Source organism: Gadus morhua, chromosome 11 (genome assembly GCF_902167405.1).
Source record: "Gadus morhua chromosome 11, gadMor3.0, whole genome shotgun sequence".
NCBI lineage: Eukaryota > Metazoa > Chordata > Actinopteri > Gadiformes > Gadidae > Gadus > Gadus morhua.
Window position 1 is genome coordinate 22,442,765 of NC_044058.1, and position 23,152 is coordinate 22,465,916.

Consider the following 23,152-nt stretch of genomic DNA (forward strand, 5'->3'; position numbering starts at 1 on the left):
TTTGATGGACGTAGTGGTCAACGAATGACGCGGCGGGACCATGGACGCAGGGCGGGGCCACGCAACACTTGCACCTATCAGTGTAGCGGAAGATGACAGCGCGCGGAAGAGGAAAGTCTCCAAATGTTCAAAACGTAAACAAGCTAGTAGGCTAACCCAGCTAGCTCTACAACGGTAACGATATCTGACTAAGAAAGCTTCATATGAGCCATTTATCTGATTGTCTTTTATTGAATCGTGATTGCTTCCGAGCGTGGAAATAAAAATGTAATATAATTATAAACATATATCACATAATTTACTGTTACAGTTGTGGTAATATAGTAATTTATGTGAGAAATGTATTGCTAGTCAGGCCATCGATTGGTTATTAATGTCTGGTTTAACCATACACGATTCTTTATTCATATAGATAATATTGCTGGCTTCCTCGCCATCAGCAAAGGAAACTTGACATAATCTCGATTTGTTGTTAAATATCCCAGCTTTGATGAGGTACAGTACACTGCTGTCGGTCGTTGGTTGGTGGTTCTGTGAAGCCTCGGTTTTGTGTCTTATTGTGTATCTTATTGCGTATCTGGTAGATCACCATGCACCACCTCAAGATCAAGACGGAGAGACCTGGTGAGATATGATACGTAACCTGGTTGTAGCTCTCAGATCATCAATCACGTCTGTGTTATCCCACTAGACCTGACCCTAGGATAACCCATCACTATTCTGTATTATCGTATGCTAAAATCCCTTGTCACTCTTCTGTATTATCCCACTAGACTTGAGTTACAACCCTAAAACCACTTATCTGTATTATCACAGAATAAGAATACTAATCACTCTTCTATATGGTCCCACTGGACCTGAGTTCTACCCTAGGATCACTCATCACTATTCTGTATGATCGCATAGTTAGATCACTTATAATTCTTCTTTATTGTCCCTCTAGACTTGAGTTAAAACCCTAAGATCACTAATCACTATTTTCTGTAATATTGCATCCTAAAATCACTAATCCATATTCTGTATTATCTCACTAGACTTACTTATAACTCGATGATCACTAATCACTATTCCGTAATATCGCATCCTAAAATCACTAATCATTATTCTGTATTATTTCCCTAGACTTACTTGAGTTCTAGGCATACAATCACTAATCACTATTCTGTATAATCTCATCCTCAATTCACTATTCTGTATTATTTAACGAGACTTGTTACCCTAAATTCACTAATCACTATTCAGTATTTTCTCACTAGACTGATGGGATGCAATAATATTGTTTTGCATGAGACTTATATGCTTGTATAGTTCTAAGTGACTGTTTATGATAGATACCATGATATTTGCTGAATTTTACCTGGCTACCATTTATTGCGGATGTAGTAATGTTAACAGAAAGGGCTTGACATGTGTGCAGATCAAGAGGGGAGTGTTGCTCGCAGTCGCTTGGATGCCGTCTTGCAGGTTCTGGTTGAAAAGAATGACACTGAGAGGTGGGTCGACCTATCTGCACATTTCAACATGAATAAAGTTGTTTATGTGGAGTAGTTGGAAGCCAACATGACCTTACTCTGCCTAGTGAGCAGAACGAAGACGATGCTGGGAAGATGACAGCAGACTCTCTCAACAAGTAGGATTTTAAACAGACGTTTATGCAACTTTTATTCAATGTATAACCTAATTCACATTCATTAACCAACGTGTGGTTTTGTTTGCTGCATTCCCAGGGACTTGTCTCCTTTGTCTGCTGGAAAACGGTAAGGGTTTTAATGAGAGCAGATAGCTGTTGCAGATGTATGTTGACAATTTATAACATTTCTCTATTATGGAAACTATTATGGAACCAATTTTTATGGACAACTTGGATAATAACTTTGTTGGCATCAACGCCACAGCTTGGAAGGAGAGAGCAAGAGTGTGTAGACGGCAATTAAATTAGTTTAGTGCAAATTTCCCTCTCCATAAGGGTCGTGCATTTCATCATCACATCGTCATGACTGCCAACATTTTAGTATCCTAGGTGTGTGGGGATGATAGTTATTATGTTGGAAGTAGTGTTTTCTGGGGCATTGTTTGGTTATTAATCTTGACATGATTTGTAATTATGGGGACATTGTTGTTTGAATCTCCAACAGCGTTTCTCATGTCAGACGTTGCAAATCAACGTTTCATTAGCCTAGGGTACGGTAGTACACATTTGTTTAGGATTTTACAGTATTAGCATAACTGGTGATTAAAGCGAGACAAGTTTGTATATTCTTTTAATGCTTACCTGGAACTTGTAATATCAACATTAGAGGTCTCACTGACCACCATTTTATAAAAATGTACATGATTTTAGCATGAAAAGATAAGGGGTAGACAGCAGTTAATGTTCCCGGACTCCCCCACTGCAGATCATCGTCTCGGTTCCCTCAGCATCGACGGAAGAAGAGAAAGGAAATGGAGGATGGCCTACCAGAGAGCAATCAGCTCAAACAGAGTGAGCATCACTAGCCGTTTAAATCATGGCCTCTGGCTCGTTGCGTGTGAACAGGTGGTAAACATGTATTAAAGGGTCTTAGCATGTTGGAATCCCCCTTTCCTCATGTCGCTGGCGGTGGTTGGATGTTAATATCCGTTGAGGGGAGCTGGACGTTAAGCCAAATAGGCAGAAAGTGTGAAATATTGCCTTGAGGAAGTGAGGCAATACATATACATATTGTCAACACTTTGTAAATTAGTAATATCTGACTCATAATCATTCATGTGTGAACAATACAAACCCCATCAGTGAAAATAGTTATCTTTCAGTCTCTTTACTGCCGTACATAATCTTTATTTTGGGTTTAAACTGAGCACTGCATGTTTCATTCATCTTTGACATTTCAACGCATAAACCTTGCATTTTTCTGTGTAAACAACGTCGTCCAATCAATGAATTGATCAAATAATCATCCGACTAATTGAATGTCTGAAGTAAATAGTTGATATTTTCTATTCTTCTATTTTTATTTTATTGTTGACCAAACACACTTCAAAAGTAAAATCCCAGGCATTAAGGCTGCTTGGTATCGTCTCCGAGTGATATTTCCTAGTCCCCCCCCCCCCGTTACCGTCGGTCCTCTGTGGTTCCTCTGCCCCTCAGACACGTACGTCATCAAGCTGTTTGACCGCAGCGTGGACCTGGCCCAGTTCAACACCAGCAGCCCGCTCTACCCCATCTGCCGCGCCTGGATGAGGAACAACCCCGCCGCCCCTGAGCAGCCGGCGTCCCCGGGCCCCCCGGAGCCCCCCGGGGGGGGGGAGGAGGTCTGGCTTGGGAGCAGCGGTGCCCTTGGGGGGGGGGGGGGGGGGGGGGGATATGTGCCTGATTGATTGGTTATTGAACGAGGAGACCGATGCAATGGATGTTCATGGTGGGAAGGTCGTAGGAGAATGGAGTACGAAGGAGTTTGAACCAATATGAAGGAGTATGTAGGACAAAGGAGTATGTAGGACAAAGGAGTATGTAGGACAAAGGAGTATGTAGGGACAAAGGAGTATGTAGGACAAAGGAGTATGTAGGACAAAGGAGTATGTAGGACAAAGGAGTATGTAGGACAAAGGAGTATGTAGGACAAAGGAGTATGTAGGGGTATCTAGAACGCAGGAGTACCTTGTTTGAACAGTGGAAAGGATCTATGGGTCTATTTTAGGTTAGAGCAAAAGTACTATTTACTTTACAATTGTAATTTTAAATTCAAGTGCGTGTGTGTTGTATGTGTGAACTGACGTCCCTGTGTCTGTCCTCCATGGGGGTCGCCAGATAACCGACATGCTGAACGGGAAGCCCCAGGGTGTGTACAGCCTCCCTCCGCCCACCCCCTGCCCCGTCAGCCTGTCGGGACAACCCCTGAACCTCAGGGTCCCGGCCACGGAGAAGCCCACCGTATCCAAGGTAACGCCGGGTTCCGTGGTTCACGTGGTAGAAGCGAGGTGAGGGAACAGTGGTGTTTAGTCCCAGGATGTGTTCTCCGCCCGACAGCTGGCTGTGGATCAGTTTCCTGTTCCCGGCGCCCTCCTTTGTGACCACATGGAACGATGGAAAAAGATACGACAAAAGTAAGTCAGATGTTTAGTTTTGCATGTAGCAGTGTTTTCGGGGTTAGGGAATGATGTCGTTGTTATTTCGAAGAGAGATCAATGTTGTGGCGTGGTGTCTTGCAGGTGGAAGGAATCCTCCAACCGAAACCAGATGAGATACAGCGAGAGCATCAAGATCCTCAAGGAGATGAAGGAGATGTACGATCAATGAGTGTGATTGTACATCTCAACCACTAGGGGGCGACAACAGACGGAGACGGAGTAATGGGATATTAGTCCACCATGAATCACAGCCACAAGGCAGCTGCCGTGGCTTCTAGAAGATTTACAAGTATATTTCGAGCCTTCAGCCTTAAAGAGCTGATATTGGATTTGGCCCTTGGGAGAAATGGGTGTTCCCATTGAGCTGAGATTGTTTTGCTGTATAAGATATATTGGATAGTATGTGCTGTGGTAAGTGACCAAGTAGATCCAACTAATTTCAATATATTTCCCCAGAAACATTGATGATCACCCCTGCTACATCCAGGTGCTAAACCACTCCCATGAGAAAATAACTATCATGGGCTTGATATACAAACAACATGCAAACTAGCAATGGGGACTAATGCCGAGGTCATGTGAGATTCAAGGAATAGCATGTTTTAGTGGTGCTCGTTAACGTATATTTAAACTGAAAAACGACGTATGGGCTGCTGCTCGATGCTTTTTGTATTTTTACATGAATTAAAAATAAATGTTTACAAATATTCTGTTCATTGCCACGCCTTTCAAGTGGAGGATGTTCTTAAAATATGGCGGAAATGAAACACTAGATGTAGTTAGCATCATTTGCAAGATAATTTCCCACTCTATAATATACAGTATTCTACACTGAGACCGATCGCATTGACTCAGCCCCGAAGAGCTGCTTCAGAGCCCATCCTAGTAGACTGGGTTCAGACAGAGCCCATCCTAGTAGACTTGGCTTTAGTAGGTTCTTGTTGGTATATATCTAAAGGTGAAATATTATACCATCAGGTTTGAGTGTGATTAGCTGTTACAAGCAGTTTTTGAAAATCTGCCTCTTCTGACATCACTAGTGTGCGTGTCTCCCTAGATGTATGACGGATATATGAGCAACGTTTGCTACAGTCCACTGGTTAGGCTGGTACACTGATCTATCCAGCATACATCTAGGTGGACACGCCCACTTGTGATGTCAGAATAGGCAGATTTCCAAAATGGCTTGTAACGGCTAATCGCACTCACCTTTATTAGGACAAGTGCTGAATTAAAAGGGCACACTGGAGTATAAATGGCAGATGGAGTCGTAGCGTATATCATGTCCCAAATGAACCCTAAAAGTCCACCGTTTCCATTCATCCGAATGAGAACAGTCCTGGACTCCTGGCCATGGTAGAACTGGCAATGTTTAGCTGAATGCGTTGGTCTACTTTTATTTCTTTGGAAATTATGGTGGCCACTAGATGGTAGCACAGTACTTTTGACCACATACGTGGAGTCAATTTCTACATTTAAGTCAAATTTAGTTTTTTTTAAATCGTTGTAGCCCTACATCACCTTGGATTTGAGTGTTTTAATGCATGGAGGGACAATTTCGACATTTCGTACTTTATGCAGGTTTTTTTTATGCATGCCAAATGAAATACCACGTTACTATATACTTTACCGTTAATTACAGTGTATGTACCTAATGTGTTCCCCAAAACAGTGGCTCCCAACAATTGACTTCCCGTGTGACACTAAGTGGTCATCAGGACCTTTCGCGGACCGCCTCATGCCTTCAGCGCCCCCTTCATACACAATTATGCCGCAGGAAGGCCATGACCAACAATCAAGTCAAGTCATCAATTTGATATCAAGACAAATAATATGATGAACATTTTACTTTCCATCATTGACCGCAGTCTTGATAATGGCAGTCGACTGTCAAACAGCATTTAACAAAGATGTTACAGGTAGAACATTTAGAAACAAATACAATACAAACCATTCAGTGGATTGTGCAAATATAAACACTTCAAGAGCTTCAAGCACAATATTTAAATGCTTAATACAGGACGCTATGCTTCATAGGCCTTCCTGGTAGCGGTCACTGTTGTAAATGTTTACTAAATTAATTCACATAAATTCAAGCTAGGGGTTGGTCTGTTGTGGATTGTTTATTCCTCACCAGTAGGAACTTGGGTGAAGGTTTCTGCTATGGTTGCAGATGTTTCGTCCTTCCTGTTAGCTGAACCAGGCTCAGACCTCCTAAAAAGGCGTGAGATATTAGATCGGGAATTATTTGTAGCAAAGGACAGGTAGTCCTCAGCCAATGCAGTCTCCAGGACATGAAACAGAGATTGTTTGAGCTTCTTTATAAATTCATCACACATGAAGACGTAGAGCAGGGGGTTCAGGCAGCTGTTTACCGTGGTCAGGTTTGATGATAATGGTCCCAAAAATCTTCGAATTGTGACAATTTTGTCCTTGTTGCCATATGCTTCTATATACTTATGCACGTGGTAGGGGACCCAGCATACTACAAATGCAAGGATAATGGCAATAATAATGCGGAGAGATTTCCTACTCTTAGCTCGGTTGAGGCGCCTCATTCGCATACCTATGGCCACATAAGACCCCATTATGGCCAGCATGGGGATGAGGAAGCCCATGAAGAATTGGAAGTGAGTGAGGGCCAGTTTATTGGCCGTCAGGGACAGTGCACAAACAGTGAAATTGTTTTGGCTGTAAACACATCTAGAATGCCCATAGGGTATGCTGCAGGCCAGAGAAGCCAGCCAGATGCAAACACATATGAGCTGAGCTTTCCGGACGGTCCTGTGGTTCTGGGACCACACCACCACCCATGTGCACAGGCAGCGATCCACACTTATGGCCGTCAGGAAGAAGACGCTGGCAAACATGTTGCCGATGGCGATGACGGAGCTGAGTTTGCACATAAACCATCCGAAAGGCCAGTGGTAGTCCTTGGCCAGGGAGATGATTAGGAAGATCAGAAAGCTGGTGAAGAGGAAGTCAGCCAAAGCCAAGTTGAGAAACCAGATTGAGTTGACTGTTCTTCTCATTCTGAAACCGGTCACATAGATCACCAAGCCATTCCCCACCGTTCCAAACAGGAACACCAGACAAAGGATGATCAGCGAAATTGTATTCATGTATTTATGAGTATTCGTTGGCCTTTGATTATTGGCAACTGGCGCTGCTGTCGAAGTGAGGTTATCAGATGAATCTGCCAGCAAAGAAAGGTCTGGTTAGAATAGTGGCAGCCTTCCTTTATTTAAGGAGGGCTTCTAACAGCATATCATATCACTTGCAACATGCACATTTGAGATGCTTTAGGAATGCTTATCATTAGTGTATTTTTTCTAAATCATGTTTTGAGTATCTGGGTTTGTTTATAGTCACCGAGTTAGTTAATGGATACATTTTGTTTCAAAGCAGTTATATTCAATGTTACTGTAGGTAAACATCAAAAAAACAGTTATACTTAAGGTTAGCATCTTAACAATAAAAAAACATTTCGATTTCATGTTACTAAAGGAAGACATTAAAACACATTTATACTTCATAATACTCTAGGTAAACATAAATATAAAAAAATATGGTTTAGACAAACAGTACCTGTTTCCATGTTTCTGTCGATCCACCAACCCTTGTCTCAACAGTACAGTCTCTCACCACTGAACAAGCCACTTAGCAAAGAGACTCGACAGTCCCTCCTACTAAGTCTCGGGCTACGCCCATATTACCGCTCTTCACAGGAGTATGGGTTGTTCAAAATATTGTGTTCATATTAAATCATATGAGGATAAATGCATTTATGTTGCAAAAAATGAAATAATGGTCATAGGTCATATAAGTAGTATTTGGGGTTCAGAGCAGAAATGTAGCTCATGGTTTCACATGTATGCAAAGAAGATGCCAAAAAATGAAAATATGTCACAACTTTAGAGCCTATTGTGAAACACAATACACTTCATTGTGTTGTGACACTTGGTTGCCAATACACACAGGGGGTGCATCTTTCTGCTGTCAACTGGCCTTCAAAACAAAGCTACAATCTTCTTGGTCTAATCAATAGAAAAATCCAAAGAATTGAGTAGAGTCTCCCTGGTTTTAAACGAATTATCATTGACGTTATAATTATTATTCATATAATTAACCTTGGCCAACCCAGGTAAAAAACAAAACACTTGTTTGGTGGTTTCAACAGTTTTACTTGCAATGAAATTCAAGCATATATCACAATGAACACATGTGAACGTTTGGCTCTCAAACGATTTAAACGACCACCGACCGGATGGGTGTCGGTCCTACACCTCGTCATGTCCACACGCTGCTCACTCCCTCGGACACACGCTTCAGTTGGACTCCCGTCTTCAGTTGGACGCCACGGTCTGGTCGATCCAGCGGCGCAAGTACGACACGCGTGCGTACACGGCCGGGGTGCGCAGTTGCAGTTGCTGGTTCCCCAGGAGACGATGCCCACCTGGCTCCAAACGCCGCTCCTCTCACAGACCAGCGGTCCGCCGGAGTCGCCCTGGAGAGGAGACGGTACTGTTTAGTCGTCTGCTGCATTCGCTTCTCCTTCAGCTTGTTTACATCACAGAAGTGAAGCAGGCCGCAACCGTATCAATGTGTCATCATAACGTGTCCATGACTACCCGGCAGGAGGATACTCCAGAGGCTCCAGCGCAGATCATGGCGTCGGTAATCTTGTTCTGACCCCAGTACTGGCGGCACTGAGTGCTGCTGAGCAGGGGGAGGGAGGTCTGCTGCAGATAGCGAGGGCTGGCTGAGGACGGGATGAGAGGCAGGGGATGAGGACTGGCTGTTAGTGAGGTGAGATGGAGAGGATGACTAATGATTATCCAATACTTGATGATCTGTAATGGAGAGTGGGCAGCGATGTCCCGTTAATATTGCATTTGCATTCACTACAAAGAGCTCTCGGCTCCCTGGGTGACACAGATTGAGGTTTGCTCGCTGCCTCTCTACCCATAACCCCTCCCTTCCTGTACATCACATAAGACAACACATGAAGAACCCACAGAACCCTGGGATCAGTGCAATCTAGTTCCAGAGATTCAAACTGCCTTCTAATGCGGCTCTTTTGGTTCCTGAATCCGCTGATCTGAGTGTGCGGAGACCTTTGTCAGATGGAGGCCTGTCTCAGACGGAGGCCTATCTCAGACGGAGGCCTGTCTCAGACGGAGGTCTGTCTCAGACGGAGGCCTGTCTCAGACGGAGGTCTGTCTCAGACGGAGGCCAATCTCAGATGAAGGTTCGACTCACAGGTCTGGCCGGTCTTGCCCCAGCCGGTGGTGAAGCAGCGGGTGCCAGCGGCGGGGTCGCTGCCGGGGGTTGCCAGACACACGGGGGAAACGCGGGACGACATCCTGGCTGGGGAGGCCAGCCTCAGCAGGGTGACGTCATTGTTGAAGTTCACCCAGTTCTGGCCGTTGTAGTAGGGATGAGTGATGGCCTACGAAGGAGGGGGGGGGGGGGGGGGGGGGGGGGTGGGGAAACCACAGGATGCAGACAGGGAGAGGGTTACCGGGACGGAATGGACGCTTTGGGTGTCGTAGAGGAGCTATGCCCCTGGTTTGAGTCAATGAGGAGCATCTTAGTGGCGGTCAGATGGGTAGAGAAGCCTTGTTACCCGGGCGATGGAGATGACCTGGATCTGCTCGGCGTTAGACTGGTGGTCGTGCTCTCCCAGGACGACGTGATGGCGACCCGGGCTACAGAGACAGATAAAATAAGAACCGTGAGGGTTCAGCAGGCGAGAGCTGGAAGAGAGAGAGAGCTGGGAGAGAGAGAGCTGAGAGAGAGAGAGAGAGAGAGAGAGAGAGAGAGAGAGAGAGAGAGAGAGAGAGAGAGAGAGAGAGAGAGAGAGAGAGAGAGAGAGAGAGAGAGAGAGAGAGAGAGAGAGAGAGAGAGGGCTGGGAAAGAGAGAGGGAACTGGAAGGGAGAGAGAGAGAGAGAGAGAGAGAGAGAGCTGGAAGAGAGAGATAACGAAAGATAGAGAGAGAGCTGGAAGACAGAGCGAGAGCTGGGAAAGAGATGGATGCTGTACTCACGTGACGCGGCAGTGACCAGCGGTGACCACCCAGTTCTGGTTGATCAGAGAGCCGCCACAAAAGTGGAATCCACTTTCCTGAGTAGAGGATTCAGTCACATGTTCATAAAATACACGAATGGATCGTAGTAGTTTCATCTGACTGTCACTGATCAAAATTAGTATATTTGTATTATGACTGTTAGATGTATTTTTTTTTATCGAAAGATGCTCTAGAGTAAATACAGGTGCATCTTATCAAGGAGCTGTGTGTGTTTGTGTGAGTGTGTGTGTGTGTGTGCATTGGACTAGCATTGGACTAGCTTAAGCCTGCAGGGCAAACTGGCACTGCTACCCTTTGCAAACCACTCTGTGTCCCACTCAATCCTCTCGAACACGACCATTGGAGAGGACGTCCTTATCTTTTGCATTAAGGCCCGCTTACAGGTATTGACAACAAAATACAACCTGGCAATCTGGTATCCGTCACAATACAACCCACACTGCATCCTACATCCCACCCCTGGCACTAAAGAGACAATGGCTCATATCCTAAACGGCTGTAGCTTTTACAAAGGACTGTACATCGCCAGACATGACCGTCTGGTGGACTTGGTCTCACAAGAACTCAGACAAGTACAGGACAGAACAACACACATGTATAAGCACAGCACTGTGAAATTGAACTGGTTTGATCATAATTGTACTGATAACAACCTACTGTTGACATCCCAAACACCCCAGACATTGTTTTCATTAACCAAGCCAGAAAATCCCTTACCATCTTTGAAATAGGCTGTGCGTTTGATCTGTATCTGGACGGACACTTGCTTCACATCCAAGTTCATGAAATACCATTGGTAGAATGTATCACAGCTCTAGGATATAACTGCCAATTAATCATATTTGTGTTCGGAAGTCTGGGGCATGTACACAAACATGTGCTCCGAGGTTTGCAGATAGGTGGACTGCAAAAGGCTGATGCGAAAAGAGTTCTACAATTCTGCTCAGTCTCAGCGACCATAGGCAGCCTCCACATCTGGAAGAGACGTTGTGTTGTCTATCCCTGAATGCCATATTGTCACATGCAATGCTTTAACCTCAGCTAAACCATCATCATTTCATCTCTACTCCTCTGCGTGCTTAAGCATTTTGCACATTCAGTGTCTGGTTAGTTTTCAGATTGAAACCTTCTAATTAATGTTTGGATCAAAAAAATAAAAAAACGTTGTTTTGCTTGTAGATCCAAATAAAATAATTTAAACCTGTGTGTGTGTGTGTGTGTGTGTGTGTGTGTGTGTGTGTGTGTGTGTGTGTGTGTGTGTGTGTGTGTGTGTGTGTGTGTGTGTGTGTGTGTGTGTGTGTGTGTGTGTGTGTGTGTGTGTGTGTGTGTGCGCGTGTTTGTACCTGGAGGGACACCTGCCAGGGCCAGGACCCGGACACGGCGTTCTGTCCGTTCACAATCTTGTTGTCTTCTTCTCTCACCTGGGGCCTGATGGATGGCATCCCACACCCTGAATACAACAATACGTGGTGAACACAGACGCCCCCCCACACCCTGAATATATAAATACATGGTCAACACAGACACCCCCACACACCCTGAATGCACCCATACGTGGTCAATACATGATCAATACAATACATGGTCACCACGTCGCCTTCAATGCGTATGACACACACACATCATAGCATACGCCGTAACTCTCCATACTTGCAACATGTTAACACGAAGCTAACATTGTGAGCATCGATGGAAGACTCTAGCACTCACCAAGGCCAGAGGCCACCAGAGCGAAACAACTGAGCATCAAAAACATGACTGCAGTAGACTGTATTCCACGTTTGTGATTAACCCCCCGTTGGAGCCCTTCTTATATAGCTGCCCACAAACCCTCCCTGGGTGATGTGTGCAGCAGTCCACATGTTACCTCAGAGATAGCGATGGGAAAGCGCTGTGTAAGGTCTAGCGGTACACAGCTGGGGTGTCGTTCAAGGCCCGCAAAACAGAAGAACATTGCACAATAACTCCACAGGAATTGGAACAAGGAAATGAAGGAATGAAAAAAGGAAGAGGAAGGAACTTGAAAATGAACTGCGGGAGCAGCAGTCAGGTAAAGCCTTTAACTCTCCTCTCCTGGTGGGAGAGAGGGAGGGACAGTCCGTGTTAGACCTACAGGGCGGTGAGCCCTTGGGGATCCCCGGTCTCTGTTTGCGTCTTGCTAGCTTCTATAATTTTAGTTGTAGCCTTGTATAGTTACAACTGCACTTAACAAAATGGAAAGTAATGGATACATATTGACTAAGATTGACGATTGTTTGCTTGGATAGCCCACAGGCAAATATAGACGCAGATACGATTTATTCTTGGTGAATAAATAAAACTCGTGAAATATTATGACAATGGTGCTAAATAATAAACACTTATTAATAGAGTGAGATCATACCGAGAAATATCAAACTGCTGCTTGAAGTATTGGTTTGATGTTTCGAGGTTAGTACGTTGTTTATTATGGCATTTTACTCTCCTTTCATTTGATAAAGACACGTTCATTGTAAATCGAAAACATGTCGTTTTGTTAAGCTCAAGTCTTCTCACGACTCAATTTGTTTGCCTAGCAACCACTTCAACAGAAAACGGACAATATGGATCTGCTAAATAAAATGGATGAGTGGAAGCACTGGGTGTCAGGTGCGACGGTTGAACATTTTGGGGGTTCAGTTAGGAGGGCCCCTTGGCAGAATTTTGCCTAGGGCCCCATGGAGGTCTGAATAAATGGCAGATGGAGTCGTAGCGTATATCATGTCCCAAATGAACCCTAAAAGTCCACCGTTTCCATTCATCCGAATGAGAACAGTCCTGGACTCCTGGCCATGGTAGAACTGGCAATGTTTAGCTGAATGCGTTGGTCTACTTTTATTTCTTTGGAAATTATGGTGGCCACTAGATGGTAGCACAGTACTTTTGACTACATACGTGGAGTCAATTTCTACATTTAAGTCAAATTTAGTTTTTTTTAAATCGTTGTAGCCCTACATCACCTTGGATTTGAGTGTTTTAATGCATGGAGGGACAATTTCGACATTTCGTACTTTATACAGTTTTTTTTTATGCATGCCAAATGAAATAAGCTACCACGTTACTATATACTTTACCGTTAATTACAGTGTATGTACCTAATGTGTTCCCCAAATCAGTGGCTCCCAACAATTGACTTCCCGTGTGACACTAAGTGGTCATCAGGACCTTTCGCGGACCGCCTCATGCCTTCAGCGCCCCCTTCATACACAATTATGCCGCAGGAAGGCCATGACCAACAATCAAGTCAAGTCATCAATTTGATATCAAGACAAATAATATGATGAACATTTTATTTTCCATCATTGACTGCAGTCTTTATAATGGCAGTCGACTGTCAAACAGCATTTAACAAAGATGTTACAGGTAGAACATTTAGAAACAAATACAATACAAACCATTCAGTGGATTGTGCAAATATAAACACTTCAAGAGCTTCAAGCACAATATTTAAATGCTTAATACAGGACGCTATGCTTCATAGGCCTTCCTGGTAGCGGTCACTGTTGTAAATGTTTACTAAATTAATTCACATAAATTCAAGCTAGGGGTTGGTCTGTTGTGGATTGTTTATTCCTCACCAGTAGGAACTTGGGTGAAGGTTTCTGCTATGGTTGCAGATGTTTCGTTCTTCCTGTTAGATGAACCAGACTCAGACCTCCTAAAAAGGCGTGAGATATTAGATCGGGAATTATTTGTAGCAAAGGACAGGTAGTCCTCAGCCAATGCAGTCTCCAGGACATGAAACAGAGATTGTTTGAGCTTCTTTATGAATTCATCACACATGAAGACGTAGAGCAGGGGGTTCAGGCAGCTGTTTACCGTGGTCAGGTTTGATGATAATGGTCCCAAAAATCTTCGAATTGTGACAATTTTTTCCTTGGCGCCATATGCTTCTATATACTTATGCACGTGGTAGGGGACCCAGCATACTACAAATGCAAGGATAATGGCAATAATAATGCGGAGAGATTTCCTACTCTTAGCTCGGTTGAAGCGCCTCATTCGCATACCTATGGCCACATAAGACCCCGTTATGACCAGCATGGGGATGAGGAAGCCCATGAAGAATTGGAAGTGAGTGAGGGCCAGTTTATTGGCCGTCAGGGACAGTGCACAAACAGTGAAATTTTTTCGGCTGTAAACACATCTAGAATGTCCATAGGGTATGCTGCAGGCCAGAGAAGCCAGCCAGATGCAAACACATATGAGCTGAGCTTTCCGGACGGTCCTGTGGTTCTGGGACCACACCACCACCCATGTGCACAGGCAGCGATCCACACTTATGGCCGTCAGGAAGAAGACGCTGGCAAACATGTTGCCGATGGCGATGACGGAGCTGAGTTTGCACATAAACCATCCGAAAGGCCAGTGGTAGTCCTTGGCCAGGGAGATGATTAGGAAGATCAGAAAGCTGGTGAAGAGGAAGTCAGCCAAAGCCAAGTTGAGAAACCAGATTGAGTTGACTGTTCTTCTCATTCTGAAACCGGTCACATAGATCACCAAGCCATTCCCCACCGTTCCAAACAGGAACACCAGACAAAGGATGATCAGCGAAATTGTATTCATGTATTTATGAGTATTCGTTGGCCTTTGATTATTGGCAACTGGCGCTGCTGTCGAAGTGAGGTTATAGGATGAATCTGCCAGCAAAGAAAGGTCTGGTTAGAATAGTGGCAGCCTTCCTTTATTTAAGGAGGGCTTCTAACAGCATATCATATCACTTGCAACATGCACATTTGAGACGCTTTAGGAATGCTTATCATGAGTGTATTTTTTCTAAATCATGTTTTGAGTATCTGGGTTTGTTTATAGTCACCGAGTTAGTTAATGGATACATTTTTTTGTTTGTTTCAAAGCAGTTATATTTAATGTTACTGTAGGTAAACATAAAAAAAACAGTTATACCTCAGGTTAGCATCTTAACAATAAAAAAACATTTCTATTTCATGTTACTAAAGGAAGACATTAAAAAACATTGATACTTCATAATACTCTAGGTAAACATAAATATAAAAAAAGATGGTTTAGACAAACAGTACCTGTTTCCATGTTTCTGTCGATCCACCAACCCTTGTCTCAACAGTACAGTCTCTGACCACTGAACAAGCCACTTAGCAAAGAGACTCGACAGTCCCTCCTACTAAGTCTCGGGCTACGCCCATACTACCGCTCTTCACAGGAGTATGGGTTGTTCAAAATATTGTGTTCATATGAAATCATATGAATCATCTCATGTTCATGTATCAAATACAGGATAAATGCATTTATGTTGCAAAAAATGAAATAATGGTCATAGGTCATATAAGTAGTAGTATTTGGGGTTCAGAGCAGAAATGTAGCTCATGGTTTCACATGTATGCAAAGAAGATGCCAAAAAAATGAAAATATGTCACAACTTTAGAGCCTATTGTGAAACACAATACACTTCATTGTGTTGTGACACTTGGTTGCCAATACACACAAGGGGTGCATCTTTCTGCTGTCAACTGGCCTTCAAAACAAAGCTACAATCTTCTTGGTCTAATCAATAGAAAAATCCAAAGAATTGAGTAGAGTCTCCCTGGTTTTAAATGAATTATCATTGACGTTATAATTATTATTCATATAATTAACCTTGGCCAACCCAGGGAAAAAACAAAACACTTGTTTGGTGGTTTCAACAGTTTTACTTGCAATGAAATTCAAGCATATATCACAATGAACACATGTGAACGTTTGGCTCTCAAACGATTTAAACGACCACCGACCGGATGGGTGTCGGTCCTACACCTCGTCACGTCCACACGCTGCTCACTCCCTCGGACACACGCTTCAGTTGGACTCCCGTCTTCAGTTGGACGCCACGGTCTGGTCGATCCAGCGGCGCAGGTACGACACGCGTGCGTACACGGCCGGGGTGCGCACGTTGCAGTTGCTGGTTCCCCAGGAGACGATGCCCACCTGGCTCCAAACGCCGCTCCTCTCACAGACCAGCGGTCCGCCGGAGTCGCCCTGGAGAGGAGACGGTACTGTTTAGTCGTCTGCTGCATTCGCTTCTCCTTCAGCTTGTTTACATCACAGAAGTGAAGCAGGCCGCAACCGTATCGATGTATCATCATAACGTGTCCATGACTACCTGGCAGGAGGATACTCCAGAGGCTCCAGCGCAGATCATGGCGTCGGTAATCCTGTTCTGACCCCAGTACTGGCGGCACTGAGTGCTGCTGAGCAGGGGGAGGGAGGTCTGCTGCAGATAGCGAGCGCTGGCTGAGGACGGGATGAGAGGCAGGGGATGAGGACTGGCTGTTAGTGAGGTGAGATGGAGAGGATAAGGACTGACTGAGGATAGGATGAGGTATAGTGGATGAGGACCGGCTGTTAGTGAGATTAGATGGAGAGGATGACTAATGATTATCCAATACTTGATGATCTGTAATGGAGAGTGGGCAGCGATGTCCCGTTAATATTGCATTTGCATTCACTACAAAGAGCTCTCGGCTCCCTGGGTGACACAGATTGAGGTTTGCTCGCTGCCTCTCTACCCATAACCCCTCCCTTCCTGTACATCACATAAGACAACACATGAAGAACCCACAGAACCCTGGGATCAGTGCAATCTAGTTCCAGAGATTCAAACTGCCTTCTAATGTGGCTCTTTTGGTTCCTGAATCCGCTGATCTGAGTGTGCGGAGACCTTTGTCAGACGGAGGCCTATCTCAGACGAAGGTCTGTCTCAGACGGAGGCCTGTCTCAGACGGAGATATATCTCAGACGGAGACCTATCGGACAGAGGTCTATCTCAGACGGAGGTCTATCTCAGACGGAGGCCTGTCTCAGACGGAGATATATCTCAGACGGAGACCTATCGGACAGAGGTCTATCTCAGACGGAGGTCTATCTCAGACGGAGGCCTGTCTCAGACGGAGGCCTGTCTCAGACGGAGACCTATCGGACAGAGGTCTATCTCAGACGGAGGTCTTTCTCAGACGGAGGCCAATCTCAGACGAAGGTTCGACTCACGGAGATGGCCGGTCTTGCCCCAGCCGGTGGTGAAGCAGCGGGTGCCAGCGGCGGGGTCGCTGCCGGGGGTTGCCAGACACACGGGGGAAACGCGGGACGACATCCTGGCTGGGGAGGCCAGCCTCAGCAGGGTGACGTCATTGTTGAAGTTCTGGCCGTTGTAGTAGGGATGAGTGATGGCCTACGAAGGAGGTGGGGGGGGGGGGGGGGGGGGGGGACACCACAGGATGCAGACAGGGAGAGGGTTACCGGGACGGAATGGACGCTTTGGGTGTCATAGAGGAGCTATGCCCCAGGTTTGAGTCACTGAGGAGCATCTTTGTGGCGGTCAGATGGGTAGAGAAGCCTTGTTACCCTGGCGATGGAGATGACCTGGATCTGCTCGGCGTTGGACTGGCGGTCGTGCTCTCCCAGGACGACGCGATGGCGACCCGGGCTACAGAGACGGAAAAAATAAGAACCGTGAGGGTTCAGCAGGCGAGAGCTGGAAGAGAGAGAAAGCTGGGAGAGAGAGAGCTGAGAGAGAGAGAGAGAGAGAGAGAGAGAGAGAGAGAGAGAGAGAGAGAGAGAGAGAGAGAGAGAGAGAGAGAGAGAGAGGGAGAGAGAGAGAGGGAGAGATAGAGAGAGATAGAGAGAGAGAGAAGACAGAGCGAGAGCTGGGAAAGAGATGGATGCTGTACTCACGTGACGCGGCAGTGACCAGCGGTGACCACCCAGTTCTGGTTGATCAGAGAGCCGCCACAAAAGTGGAATCCACTGGTTTCCTGAGTAGAGGAATCAGTCACATGGTCATAAAATACACGAATGGATCGTAGTAGTTTCATCTGACTGTCACTGATCAAAATTAGTATATTTGTATTATGACTGTTAGATGTATTTTCTTTTAAATGCTTTTATCGAAAGATGCTCTAGAGTAAATACAGGTGCATCTTATCAAGGAGCTGTGTGTGTTTGTGTGAGTGTGTGTGTGTGCATTGGACTAGCATTGGACTAGCTTAAGCCTGCAGGGCAACCTGGCAGTGCTACCCTTTGCAAACCACTCTGTGTCCCACTCTATCCTCTCAAACACGACCATTGGAGAGGACGTCCTTATCTTTTGCATTAAGGCCCGCTTACAGGTATTGACAACAAAATACAACCTGGCAATCTGGTATCCGTCACAATACAACCCACACTGCATCCTACATCCCACCCCAGACACTAAAGAGACAATGGCTCATATCCTAAACGGCTGTAGCTTTTACAAAGGACTGTACATCGCCAGACATGACCGTCTGGTGGACTTGGTCTCACAAGAACTCAGACAAGTACAGGACAGAACAACACACATGTATAAGCACAGCACTGTGAAATTGAACTGGTTTGATCATAATTGTACTGATAACAACATACTGTGTAACATCCCAAACACCCCAGACATTGTTTTCATTAACCAAGCAAGAAAATCACTTACCATCTTTGAAATAGGCTGTGATTGATCTGTATATGGACACTTGCTTCACATCCAAGTTCATGAAATACCATTGGTAGAATGTATCACAGCTCTAGGATATAACTGCCAATTAATATATACTTGTGTTCGGAAGTCTGGGGCATGTACACAAAGTTGTGCTCCGAGGTTTGCAGATAGGTGGACTGCAAAAGGCTGATGCGAAAAGAGTTCTAAAATTCTGCTCAGTCTCAGCGACCATAGGCAGCCTCCACATCTGGAAGAGACGTTGTGTTGTCTATCCCTGAATGCCATATTGTCACATGCAATGCTTTAACCTCAGCTAAACCATCATCATTTCATCTCTACTCCTCTGGGTGCTTAAGCATTTTGCACATTCAGTGTCTGGTTAGTTTTCAGATTGAAACCTTCTGATTAATGTTTGGATCAAAAAAATAAAAAAACGTTGTTTTGCTTGTAGATCCAAATAAAATAATTTAAACCTGTGTGTGTGTGTGTTTGTGTGTGTGTGTGTGTGTGTGTGTGTGTGTGTGTGTGTGTGTGTGTGTGTGTGTGTGTGTGTGTGTGTGTGTGTGTGTGTGTGTGTGTGTGTGTGTGTGTGCGCGTGTTTGTACCTGGAGGGACACCTGCCAGGGCCAGGACCCGGACACGGCGTTCTGTCCGTTCACAATCTTGTTGCCTTCTTCTCTCACCTGGGGCCTGATGGATGGCATCCCACACCCTGCATACAACAATACGTGGTCAACACAGACGCCCCCCCACACCCTGAATATATAAATACATGGTCAACACAGACACCCCCACACACGCTGAATATATAAATATTGGTCAACACAGACGCCCCCACCCACCCTGAATGCACCCATACGTGGTCAATACATGATCAATACAATACATGGTCACCACGTCGCATTCAATGCGTATGACACACACACATCATAGCATACGCCGTAACTCTCCATACTTGCAACATGTTAACACGAAGCTAACATTGTGAGCATTGATGGAAGACTCTAGCACTCACCAAGGCCAGAGGCCACCAGAGCGAAACAACTGAGCATCAAAAACATGACTGCAGTAGACTGTATTCCACGTTTGTGATTAACCCCCCGTTGGAGCCCTTCTTATATAGCTGCCCACAAACCCTCCCTGGGTGATGTGTGCAGCAGTCCACATGTTACCTCAGAGATAGCGATGGGAAAGCGCTGTGTAAGGTCTAGCGGTACACAGCTGGGGTGTCGTTCAAGGCCCGCAAAACAGAAGAACATTGCACAATAACTCCACAGGAATTGGAACAAGGAAATGAAGGAATGAAAAAAGGAAGAGGAAGGAACTTGAAAATGAACTGCGGGAGCAGCAGTCAGGTAAAGCCTTTAACTCTCCTCTCCTGGTGGGAGAGAGGGAGGGACAGTCCGTGTTAGACCTACAGGGCGGTGAGCCCTTGGGGATCCCCGGTCTCTGTGTGCGTCTTGCTAGCTTCTATAATTTTAGTTGTAGCCTTGTATAGTTACAACTGCACTTAACAAAATGGAAAGTAATGGATACATATTGACTAAGATTGAAGTTTGTTTGCTTGGATAGCCCACAGGCAAATATAGACGCAGATACGATTTATTCTTGGTGAATAAACAAAACTCGTGAAATATTATGACAATGGTGCTAAATAATAAACACTTATTAATAGAGTGAGATCATACCGAGAAATATCAAACTGTTGCTTGAAGTATTGGTTTGATGTTTCGAGGTTAGTACGTTGTTTATTATGGCATTTTACTCTCCTTTCATTTTATAAAGACACGTTCATTGTAAATCGAAAACATGTCGTTTTGTTAAGCTCAAGCCTTCTCACGACTCAATTTGTTTGCCTAGCAACCACTTCAACAGAAAACGGACAATATGGATCTGCTAAATAAAATGGATGCGTGGAAGCACTGGGTGTCAGGTGCGACGGTTGAACATTTTGGGGGTTCAGTTAGGAGGGCCCCTTGGCAGAATTTTGCCTAGGGCCCCATGGAGGTCTGAACCGGCTCTGTATAAATGGCAGATGGAGTCGTAGCGTATATCATGTACCAAAAGAACCCTAAAAGTCCACCGTTTCCATTCATCCGAATGAGAACAGTCCTGGACTCCTGGCCATGGTAGAACTGGCAATGAATGCGTTGGTCTACTTTTATTTCTTTGGAAATGATGGTGGCCACTAGATGGTAGCACAGTACTTTTGACTACATACGTGGAGTCAATTTCTACATTTAAGTCAAATTTAGTTTTTTTTAAATCGTCGTAGCCCTACATCACCTTGGATTTGAGTGTTTTAATGCATGGAGGGACAATTTCGACATTTCGTAATTTATGCAGTTTTTTTTTATGCATGCCAAATGAAATACCACGTTACTATATACTTTACCGTTAATTACAGTGTATGTACCTAATGTGTTCCCAAAATCAGTGGCTCCCAACAATTGACTTCCCGTGTGACACTAAATGGTCATCAGGACCTTTCGCGGACCGCCTCATGCCTTCAGCGCCCCCTTCATACACAATTATGCCGCAGGAAGGCCATGACCAACAATCAAGTCAAGTCATCAATTTGATATCAAGACAAATAATATGATGAACATTTTATTTTCCATCATTGACCGCAGTCTTTATAATGGCAGTCGACTGTCAAACAGCATTTAACAAAGATGTTACAGGTAGAACATTTAGAAACAAATACAATACAAACCATTCAGTGGATTGTGCAAATATAAACACTTCAAGAGCTTCAAGCACAATATTTAAATGCTTAATACAGGACGCTATGCTTCATAGGCCTTCCTGGTAGCGGTCACTGTTGTAAATGTTTACTAAATTAATTCACATAAATTCAAGCTAGGGGTTGGTCTGTTGTGGATTGTTTATTCCTCACCAGTAGGAACTTGGGTGAAGGTTTCTGCTATGGTTGCAGATGTTTCGTTCTTCTTGTTAGATGAACCAGACTCAGACCTCCTAAAAAGGCGTGAGATATTAGATCGGGAATTATTTGTAGCAAAGGACAGGTAGTCCTCAGCCAATGCAGTCTCCAGGACATGAAACAGAGATTGTTTGAGCTTCTTTATGAATTCATCACACATGAAGACGTAGAGCAGGGGGTTCAGGCAGCTGTTTACCGTGGTCAGGTTTGATGATAATGGTCCCAAAAATCTTCGAATTGTGACAATTTTGTCCTTGTTGCCATATGCTTCTATATACTTATGCACGTGGTAGGGGACCCAGCATACTACAAATGCAAGGATAATGGCAATAATAATGCGGAGAGATTTCCTACTCTTAGCTCGGTTGAAGCGCCTCATTCGCATACCTATGGCCACATAAGACCCCGTTATGGCCAGCATGGGGATGAGGAAGCCCATGAAGAATTGGAAGTGAGTGAGGGCCAGTTTATTGGCCTTCAGGGATAGTGCACAAACAGTGAAATTTTTTCGGCTGTAAACACATCTAGAATGTCCATAGGGTATGCTGCAGGCCAGAGAAGCCAGCCAGATGCAAACACATATGAGCTGAGCTTTCCGGACGGTCCTGTGGTTCTGGGACCACACCACCACCCATGTGCACAGGCAGCGATCCACACTTATGGCCGTCAGGAAGAAGACGCTGGCAAACATGTTGCCGATGGCGATGACGGAGCTGAGTTTGCACATAAACCATCCGAAAGGCCAGTGGTAGTCCTTGGCCAGGGAGATGATTAGGAAGATCAGAAAGCTGGTGAAGAGGAAGTCAGCCAAAGCCAAGTTGAGGAACCAGATTGAGTTGACTGTTCTTTTCATTCTGAAACCGGTCACATAGATCACCAAGCCATTCCCCACCGTTCCAAACAGGAACACCAGACAAAGGATGATCAGCGAAATTGTATTCATGTATTTATGAGTATTCGTTGGCCTTTGAATATTGGCAACTGGCGCTGCTGTCGAAGTGAGGTTATAAGATGAATCTGCCAGCAAAGAAAGGTCTGGTTAGAATAGTGGCAGCCTTCCTTTATTTAAGGAGGGCTTCTAACAGCATATCATATCACTTGCAACATGCACATTTGAGACGCTTTAGGAATGCTTATCATGAGTGTATTTTTTCTAAATCATGTTTTGAGTATCTGGGTTTGTTTATAGTCACCGAGTTAGTTAATGGATACATTTTTTTGTTTGTTTCAAAGCAGTTATATTTAATGTTACTGTAGGTAAACATAAAAAAAACAGTTATACCTCAGGTTAGCATCTTAACAATAAAAAAACATTTCTATTTCATGTTACTAAAGGAAGACATTAAAAAACATTGATACTTCATAATACTCTAGGTAAACATAAATATAAAAAAAGATGGTTTAGACAAACAGTACCTGTTTCCATGTTTCTGTCGATCCACCAACCCTTGTCTCAACAGTACAGTCTCTCACCACTGAACAAGCCACTTAGCAAAGAGACTCGACCGTCCCTCCTACTAAGTCTCGGGCTAC

The 23,152-nt window shown here is 44.6% G+C and overlaps 6 protein-coding genes across 10 annotated transcripts; 1 reads left to right on the forward strand and 5 right to left on the reverse strand.

Moving 5' to 3' along the window:
* The first annotated feature begins 84 nt into the window (after positions 1-84).
* Positions 85-4,817, forward strand: lin37 (lin-37 DREAM MuvB core complex component). 4 transcript variants are annotated; one of them, XM_030369424.1, is made up of 11 exons: positions 85-174; positions 413-495; positions 585-624; positions 1,418-1,493; positions 1,580-1,630; positions 1,728-1,757; positions 2,397-2,482; positions 3,128-3,291; positions 3,788-3,919; positions 4,007-4,083; positions 4,189-4,815. In XM_030369424.1, exons 3-11 carry the CDS (start codon positions 591-593, stop codon positions 4,274-4,276), a joined length of 738 nt encoding a protein of 245 aa, XP_030225284.1. In that variant the 5' UTR covers positions 85-174; positions 413-495; positions 585-590; the 3' UTR covers positions 4,277-4,815. The 4 variants fall into 4 exon arrangements, with proteins under 4 accessions (XP_030225284.1, XP_030225285.1, XP_030225286.1 ...); XM_030369426.1 differs by having other exon boundaries at positions 141-267; XM_030369425.1 differs by lacking the exon at positions 413-495 and having other exon boundaries at positions 103-174; positions 4,189-4,817.
* Positions 4,818-6,166: 1,349 nt separating this feature from the next.
* LOC115553274 (C3a anaphylatoxin chemotactic receptor-like) lies at positions 6,167-7,769 on the reverse strand. The gene is made up of 2 exons (XM_030369409.1): positions 7,696-7,769; positions 6,167-7,303 (listed from the first exon to the last, which is right to left on the reverse strand). Exons 1-2 carry the CDS (start codon positions 7,703-7,705, stop codon positions 6,231-6,233), a joined length of 1,083 nt encoding a protein of 360 aa, XP_030225269.1. The 5' UTR covers positions 7,706-7,769; the 3' UTR covers positions 6,167-6,230.
* A 547-nt stretch (positions 7,770-8,316) lies between these two features.
* LOC115553282 (chymotrypsin-like protease CTRL-1) lies at positions 8,317-12,018 on the reverse strand. The gene is given in 8 exon segments (XM_030369423.1): positions 8,317-8,527; positions 8,530-8,614; positions 8,739-8,869; positions 9,370-9,559; positions 9,737-9,818; positions 10,158-10,234; positions 11,543-11,649; positions 11,910-12,018. Coding segments are annotated over 8 exon segments (792 nt in total). The 5' UTR covers positions 11,956-12,018; the 3' UTR covers positions 8,317-8,453.
* Positions 12,019-13,720: 1,702 nt separating this feature from the next.
* Positions 13,721-15,328, reverse strand: LOC115553273 (C3a anaphylatoxin chemotactic receptor-like). Its single transcript, XM_030369408.1, has 2 exons — positions 15,257-15,328; positions 13,721-14,857 (listed from the first exon to the last, which is right to left on the reverse strand). Exons 1-2 carry the CDS (start codon positions 15,264-15,266, stop codon positions 13,785-13,787), a joined length of 1,083 nt encoding a protein of 360 aa, XP_030225268.1. The 5' UTR covers positions 15,267-15,328; the 3' UTR covers positions 13,721-13,784.
* Positions 15,329-15,863: 535 nt separating this feature from the next.
* LOC115553281 (chymotrypsin-like protease CTRL-1) lies at positions 15,864-19,795 on the reverse strand. 2 transcript variants are annotated; one of them, XM_030369421.1, is made up of 7 exons: positions 19,691-19,795; positions 19,281-19,387; positions 17,901-17,980; positions 17,571-17,652; positions 17,217-17,397; positions 16,333-16,499; positions 15,864-16,208 (listed from the first exon to the last, which is right to left on the reverse strand). In XM_030369421.1, the coding sequence occupies exons 1-7, from the start codon at positions 19,734-19,736 to the stop codon at positions 16,047-16,049; spliced, it is 825 nt and encodes a 274-aa protein (XP_030225281.1). In that variant the 5' UTR covers positions 19,737-19,795; the 3' UTR covers positions 15,864-16,046. The 2 variants fall into 2 exon arrangements, with proteins under 2 accessions (XP_030225281.1, XP_030225282.1); XM_030369422.1 differs by having other exon boundaries at positions 16,333-16,463; positions 19,691-19,794.
* Positions 19,796-21,272: 1,477 nt separating this feature from the next.
* LOC115553272 (C3a anaphylatoxin chemotactic receptor) lies at positions 21,273-23,149 on the reverse strand. The gene is made up of 2 exons (XM_030369407.1): positions 23,036-23,149; positions 21,273-22,636 (listed from the first exon to the last, which is right to left on the reverse strand). The coding sequence occupies exons 1-2, from the start codon at positions 23,043-23,045 to the stop codon at positions 21,564-21,566; spliced, it is 1,083 nt and encodes a 360-aa protein (XP_030225267.1). The 5' UTR covers positions 23,046-23,149; the 3' UTR covers positions 21,273-21,563.
* Positions 23,150-23,152: the final 3 nt, after the last annotated feature.